At 35.6% G+C, this 8,423-nt stretch overlaps 1 protein-coding gene across 1 annotated transcript; it reads right to left on the bottom strand.

Moving 5' to 3' along the window:
• Window positions 1–2,443: 2,443 nt before the first annotated feature.
• LOC132615288 (1-aminocyclopropane-1-carboxylate oxidase homolog 1-like) lies at window positions 2,444–5,760 on the bottom strand. The gene is made up of 3 exons (XM_060329852.1): window positions 5,161–5,760; window positions 3,443–3,764; window positions 2,444–2,793 (listed from the first exon to the last, which is right to left on the bottom strand). The coding sequence occupies exons 1-3, from the start codon at window positions 5,676–5,678 to the stop codon at window positions 2,542–2,544; spliced, it is 1,092 nt and encodes a 363-aa protein (XP_060185835.1). The 5' UTR covers window positions 5,679–5,760; the 3' UTR covers window positions 2,444–2,541.
• Window positions 5,761–8,423: the final 2,663 nt, after the last annotated feature.

The following is an 8,423-nucleotide window of genomic DNA, read 5'->3' as shown; positions in this document are numbered from 1 at the left end:
CTCCTTGTGTCTTTCTTGGGTACCCTTCCGATCATAAGGGATATAAGTGTTATGATATGTCAACCCGGAAAATTTTCGTTGCCCGTATGTGGTCTTTGATGAACACACATTCCCATTCTCAAAACTTCATACTCCGACATCTCACACGTATGAATTTTTGAACCATAATTTTAATCCATACATCATTCATCATATGCAACGAAATTCTGGCAATACATCTCCCAACACTCTAAATCCCAAGCCACCTCAACCCCCGACTCCACCCGCAGCCACTCCTAGTCCCCAGCAGCAGCCCTCCCGCTGCTCTTGCGCCGCTGCCTTCCAGCCCGCCATCACCACCTACGGCCCCCTCCTCACAGCAGCCACACCCCATGACTACCCGATCCCGTAATGGCATTTTCAAACCCAATTTGAAATATTCCTCCAACCTTAACACCGAGACCACTACCGCCATCTCTCCATTACCCAAAAATCTCGTAAGTGCTCTCCGTAACCTAAATTGGAAGAATGCCATGATGGATGAATTTAATGCTCTAATTGAAAATAAGACATGGGAGTTAGTTCCTCGGCCTGCTAATGTTAATGTGATTCGGTCAATGTGGATTTTCCGTCATAAAAAGAAATCTAATGGTTCTTTTGAGAGGCATAAAGCCCGTCTTGTAGGTGATGGCAGGTCTCAACAGAAGGGTGTTGACTGTGAGAAGACCTTCAGTCCGGTGGTCAAGCCAGCATCCATTCGCACTGTGCTAAGTATTGCATTATCTTATTCTTGGCCCATCCACCAGCTCGATGTCAAGAATGCTTTTCTTCATGGAAATCTCTCTGACACTGTGTATATGCATCAACCATTGGGTTTTCGGGATCCCAATTTTCTTGAGCATGTCTGCCTATTGAAGAAGTCTCTCTACGGCCTGAAACAAGCCCCTCGGGCTTGGTACCAGCGGTTTGCTGATTTTTTCGCCACCATTGGCTTCTCACACAGCAAGTCTGATCACTCATTATTCATTTATCGCAGGGGTTCTGATATTGCATATATACTGCTTTATGTCGATGAAATCATTCTGACGACCTCTTCAGACGATCTCCGTAAGTCTATTATGGCACTCTTAAGTGCCGAGTTTGCCATGAAAGATCTTGGTCCAGTAAGCTATTTCTTGGGTATTACTGTTACTCGTAATGCAGATGGCTTATTTTTATCACAAAAGCAGTATGCCGAAGAAATCCTGGAACGGGCAGGTATGTCACTCTGTAGCCCGTCTCCTACACCTGTTGACACGAAGCCGAAGCTAGGTGCCTCGAAAGGTGCACCATTTGATGATCCGACTAAGTATCGTCAGCTTGCTGGGGCTTTGCAGTACCTTACTTTCACTAGACCAGATATCTCTTATGCCGTCCAACAGGTGTGTCTCCACATGCATGACCCTCGTGATGAACATATGGCTGCTCTTAAGCGCATTCTGCGCTACATTCAGGGGTCTATCGATTTTGGGTTGCATCTCTATAAGTCTTTTGTCAGCAGCTTAGTCTCCTATACAGATGCAGATTGGGGTGGCTGCCCGGATACCAGACGCTCCACCTCTGGCTATTGTGTCTTCCTTGGTGACAACTTGATTTCTTGGTCCTCAAAACGTCAGCCTACACTCTCTCGTTCTAGTGCCGAGGCCGAATACAGGGGAGTTGCTAATGTTGTCTCCGAATCCTGTTGGATCAGGAATTTACTCCTTGAGCTACATTGCCCAATCCAAAAGGTGACACTTGTTTATTGTGACAATGTGAGTGCGATATACTTATCATGTAACCCGGTACAACATCAGCGCGCTAAACACATTGAAATGGACATACACTTTGTTCGCGAAAAAGTTTCCCGTGGCGAAGTTCGTGTCCGTCATGTTCAGTCCCGATATCAGATTGCAGACATTTTTACAAAAGGGCTTTCGCGCGTACTGTTTGATGACTTTCGGGACAGTCTAAGCGTTCGTCCACCTCCCGCTTCGACTGCGGGGGTGTGATAACCATTGTATTTTGTCATTATTATGTACAGCTAGAATATTAGTCATTATTATGTACAGCTAGAATATTTCCTAGAATATTATGTACAGCTAGAATATCTCTTAGAATAAGGTAAGTCTTTTGTATATATTGATGACATTCAATCATAATCAATCAGGGAATTGATTTCCTACACTTTCAAATACTCAACTCATAATTATATTTAAGAAAGGGGTTGAAGAAAGTATCTTTCCAAACCAAGCCCTAACTTGAGTTTTTATGGGTGTTCTTGAAGACCTTGTTGGAATCTAATCAACCAAAAGATGTAATGACATTAATCTGTGTACCTAAGTTTCTCTGAAAGATTTTGACACAAAAAAGTACTACATAGTTGAAATAAATAATCCTTGCATCAACGAGAAAACAAATAAAAATAAATATTTGGAACTCTATATTTATTTTAACTAGACTTTTTCCCTTCTTTATTTAGATAATAATAATAATGAAGGTTCAGCCATTATTTTATGTATACATGTTACTACTTAGGAAATCCTAGAGCCTGAAATCGAGAAGTGAAGGACGAGCTCCAAGTCCTTTGGAGTTGTAATAGGATACATAATTTCTCACTGTTGTTTCCTTGTACAAAGGAGGATTTTCATTTGACAACAATTCCTTTATTGGGCCATAGAGCCTATCAAATGGCTGAAGATAAGTTGCGAAAAAACATGCAACTGAAATTCTTGGTCCAATATGATTTGCCAATACTCTGTGCTCAGCACTTTTGAACTTGTCATTTGATAGAAGCTGCATTGCAGAAAAATGAGTTTAAGTTTTATAAATCTTCAATATAAGTTTTTTATACCATCAGACTATAGACAGGATACCTACAGGCAAGCCTTCATATAATATTGAGATTTTAATCTTGAATATAAGGCAGCTTACTTGCTATAATAGGTAAAGCTTACTTGATAGTGTGTAAATTAGAAGCATATAACTTAAACTCATATAGAATATATATTTACAATTTACTTTCAGACACAAATTCAAAATATAAACTTGCTTCTTTGTCTCGAACCCCATACCTATAATGATAGAGTCAAGGATGGCCCCCAAAACCAAAAGGAAAGTCTGAAGCCTAATCCGGAAACTGTTGGTTAGAAGCCGAAGATTACTTTAGCCAATCAAAGCCCCAAAACTAGTAAGGGCACTCATGTCCAAGTAAGCCACCCCAACCTTGGATTCAAGATTTTGAGTTCTTTGAAAATTAATATGGATTTAAATCAAAGCCCCAAAACTAGTATAATGTATTTCATAATTTCTCACATATATATTTATAGTCTATCTTAAAAATGAATTGTCCAATCAAACTCACTCCTAACACTCTAGATCGGCCTCTGATTCAAGCCAAATCACTAGTGACTAGACATATGTAATTTGTTTTAGATATACTTGCCTGCAGAAGGTCACCAAGATTGATAACTAGTGCTCCAGTCATTGGATGAATATCAATCCATTGGTTTTGGTGATAAAATTGAAGGCCACCAATGTGATCTTGTAGAAGAATTGTGAAGAAATCTGGGTCAGTATGCTTTGTGGTTCCATTAGTTCTGTCTGGTTCAGGACAAGGTGGATAGTAATGACTGAGAATGAAATGGCCTTTTGCACACTCCATTTCCAACAAGTGATTGGACTTCAGCCCAAGTGCCTCTGCCAGTAACTCTAATATTGTTTGGCCCAACTTTCGAACATACTCAGAATATTGAAGTAACTCCTCCCTAACAAAGAAACAAATAGAAAATAAAGTAAAATCATCTCTACATAAATCATTCTACTAATAGTTCATATTCAAGCCAACCGCCATTCAACACTTATATATTGTATGTGATTTAAACCAATGTTTTAAAAGGCGGGAGCGTAAGGTGAGACGTTTTATATATGCCTCAGCGAGGTGTAAGCCTCATGGGTATTTAAATTTTAATATTTCATAAAATAATATGATTACAATAAATACTTTTAAATCGGTAAAATTACATAAAAAATAAAAGAAAACTGTAAATAGATGAAATATATATATATATATATATATATATATATATATATATATATATATATATATATATATATATATATATATCCTCAGAAAAAAAAACAAATCAAAGTAATCCATTATACACCACTTACAACTTATAATTACATATAACATAATTTTACAAGTATAAACAATACAATGAAATAAAAACTATTATGAAATGCAAATCAACTATAACATCAACTTTCAAACAATAAAAAAATAACAATTTCTTAAAATAATATTGCTATCATACTATTCATTTTATCTCAGTTTTATAATTAAAACGTAACTCTTTCATGAATAAAAATAATTTTACTTTCAAATAGCGAAATAATAAAATATGATAATTTTGATACATAGGACAAAAGACCAATGACAAGTAAGAATGTACAATTCGGTTATATATTTTTAAAAGAAATATAAAGTGATATTCACTCTCACGATGTTCTCAAATGTATGCAATACTACGACTTGTTATTTGAGTTACACCCAATCTTTTTTATTTCTATAGATGAAAAACTATTAAGTATCATTCATTTGTTAAAGAATTATAAGGGTCAACAATTCTAATTAAGGAATTTAACATATAATTTGTGTAAGAACTGTTAGGCGAGCCTCGAGCGTTGGGTGTTAGACGTGTTTAGGACGTATAATTGGGCGCTTAAGGTGTAAGCCTCACGGGAACTAAGCCCCGCACATGAGCCTCGGGGCGTTTTGCCAGTGCCTCGCCCCGGAGCGAGCCCTAAAACTGTCTTTTAAAACACTGATTTAAACATTAAATTATATGCTTCTTCCTCGTGGATCAAGTGCCAAAACTCCTTAAACGACAATGAAAAATACTGTCACAGTAAACGCATCTCAGTTTGCACTATTCACTAGTCTAATAGCTAGGGAGTAGGATATCGGACTTGGTGGTAGGTATATTGGCTTACGCCGAATCGGTAGGAAAAAAATATAAAGTATAACATTTTCGAATTTTTGGACCAAGTCCTAAATCTAAAAAACCAAAATTTTTAAAAGTTGTAGGGCCTACTTTGAAGATCTGTTAGAACAACCAAAATATTAGCAGCATATCAAAGAGGGTTTTAGCTGAAAATTACCTGCATATTTCTGGTAATTCATCACTACTTGGAGGATTTGGAGCCATGAGACAAGCTAGTGTATCCCTCCAATCTGCAGCCTTAGATTGATAGAGATCAAAATTGCTATTAAAAAACACCTTCTTCATATCATCCCTTGAGTAAAACTCCATCTTTGTCTCATTTGGTTGCTCATTGAAACTTCGAACTCCTCGAATCATCTCATCCATGATATGTTGAGGCACACCATGGTTCACAACTTGAAAAAATCCCCAAGTCTCACATGCCTCACCAACCTCTTCAACTATTCTCCTACGTCGAAAATCGTCTTTGTTTATGTCCTCGAGATCTATAACTGGGATTTGAACGTTGACGTTGGAGCATGAATCAAGATTCTGAGCATTGAACTCATTTTTTTTTATGGACGGTGTAACGAAAATCTCAGGGATATGAACTATCCCTGCATCGACTAGTCCTTTTACACCGGCCTTTGTGTTATCGAAGGCCTTGAGCTCTTCTGCTCGATCATAGTCAACCATTTTTTTTTATTTTTTGTTTTTGTAAAGAGAGTTTCTGAATATCTATTAAACTTTTGGTTATCTTGTAATCTAATCTAAAATAGGAGCAGAAGATAATGGACGACAAAAAAGATATTCACAGGGAAAGTCAAATTTGGACACTGAAAAAAGGCACATCATTATCACGCCAGTTAATTTAAGAAAATTCTACCTTATCATAACTACTCCTCTGTTTTAATTTACGTAAATCTTTTACTATTTAAGAAATGTACGATGTAATTCTTTGATCACGTATTTTTTATATTTTTTTAAAATTATTTGAATTATAAATTATCATGACTTATAGTATTTTTAGTGTAGTTTCTAAATACATTTTATTTTTACAAATTTAAAAAATCTATGTCAAAATTTAAAGGTAAATGATAAAGTTTGATCCTCGTACTCCGAAAAGATTCACAGAAATTGAAACAGAGGGAGTATATTTTATACTATAATTAACTAAAAAAGGTGTTAAAATTATTATTAAACCTTCTCTTTTATTTGACAATTTCAAGGTTTAAAATTAGGGGGTATTTATGTCTTTCCCCCAAGAGTTTACAGGAGCAATATTATAATCCTACTGTCACTATTTAGCTTGTGAGTGAGCCTTAGTAATATATATTTACATAGTTTTGGAACATTTTTTCCACGCCCATAAAAAAAAGATGAAGACTTCATAAAGTAGTGAATCGATAAATCCATATTAATGGACGTCTCAACCACTAGTTCGAAAGGTAAAAAGCGCTAGGCTCAGAAACAAAATGAAAATAAAATTAAGAGGGTTTTGAGTCTTGATATCAGGCTTTTCTTATAGAGATATCACTTGTACAAATGAGGCAAACTACAAGCAATTCTGTCCAAGATACAACAAAGCCACTCATTAATACTTGCAAATTTTTAGTCACTTTGTTGGTAATCCTTGTTTATATGCAGGAACCGTCATATATTTTCTGTATATACATCGTATTTCACAAACAGACACATCTATTTATAGATACCGTTACACTAAGGGTAAGGGGATGGGGGCGTTTTGAATGAAGACTTCGGTGGTGGTTTAAACGGTTGTGAACGTTTTATTGGTAGATTAGGCTTTGGAGAAGGTGGTGGAGGGTGAGGTGGTTTACGACCAAACACAAGTGCAGGACCAAAATCTTGAATCAAAAGAAGCAAAAGAAAGTAGAAAACCATTTTCATTTTTGAGTGCATTTCACGAATCTTGATGACTTTGGGTTTCTGACCCCATCTATATATAATGATGACTTTTAGATGAGTGGGGCGTTTTATAACTTTGAGACTTTGATCAAAGAAGGAAAACTATGAGCATGTTTGACAAATTAGCATTCTTTTGTTTTATATGTTATGCTTTTCTTGTTGATAACCTTGAAACTGGTAAATCACCAAAAGATGTGGTGCAGTCGATAGGACTGTTTTTTCATTAACCAGAGGTCTTGCGTTCGAGTCCTGGGTATAGAAAAATTCTTCGTGGGAGCGTCTCCCCCCCCTTCCAAAAAAAACATGGGCCCTACCCAACTCAAATCCGGGTTGATCTCCAAGCCATATTGCACATCGGGTGAGAAAGAAAAAAAAAACTTGAAACTGGCAAAGACTGTGCTCGAGTTATAGGGTGAAGGAAAGGGGGGAAGCAACTCGGTCCTTCCTTGTGGAGGAGTAAACAGAGTAATGTATATAGTTATAACTTATAATATAAAAAATAAATTCTTTATTTGTTTTGTTTGGTAAATAAATTATAGTACATAAATAAAAAAATTAAAACTTGGTAAAGGTTGGAATATAATTCATTATTTAGTCTATTTTGTTTCAGCCCATTTCAGTTCAAGTAACTTTTGGATATGGACGCAATGTAAAAATTTCACAACGAAGTACCTATTTGGACGCTGCTATTTAACTTGTATCCAACTTTCTAAAAGTTTTGCACATCTATACACTTTGGAACAAATTCTGGCATGTGGTTTCTAAAGTTAGACTAAACAAAGACTAAATTTAGAAAAAATAAATATCTAAAATTTTATATATGTGAAGTTCATGCATTTCTTCCTGAAGTTTAAGCAAAAATGGTTGAACTAAAATCATTTACGCATGACTTCAGGCAAAAATAGTTAAAGTTCAGACAATATTGAGTATGACTGTTATAGAGAGGTAATTTAACAAAGAGTGTACCGGTATAATGAATGTCACTGCTGTTATACGTAAAATGTTATTATAGAAAAGTAAAATATAACATGAAAAATCGGTTCCGAAAAAAATCAGACTGTTATAGTAAAATTTTATTATAACGAATGACAATTATAGAGAGATTTGACTGTATAATAATTTAAACTCTTACTCTAGACTAATAGAAACTCTAGACGAGTCAGGAATTGAAAAACGAATAAGTAGACAAGGTGCCAATCTATCACGGATATGGAGTGAAATAATAAGAAAGAAGTTTGAATATGTAAATCAGAAGTCAAATGCAAAAGAAATTTGTTAGATTAATTCCTTTGAATAAGGCTTATTTTGAAGACCTCGAAAGTCGAATAATCCACAGGGAAGCAAAAAATATGTAGACATCATATTGTTCACAAGTCGTTATAACTAAAATGGCTAAAAGCGAAAAAATGCTACAAGTGAGCTAAGGGGGAATCCCTTTTAATTATTGCTCGTCTTCTCAACCATTCATAATTCTCAATTTATGAAAATATATGTGATTTTTGGTCCTTTAAAATA

Source organism: Lycium barbarum, chromosome 10, assembly GCF_019175385.1.
Source record: "Lycium barbarum isolate Lr01 chromosome 10, ASM1917538v2, whole genome shotgun sequence".
NCBI lineage: Eukaryota > Viridiplantae > Streptophyta > Magnoliopsida > Solanales > Solanaceae > Lycium > Lycium barbarum.
This window is presented reverse-complemented; position numbering and strand designations above follow the sequence as displayed.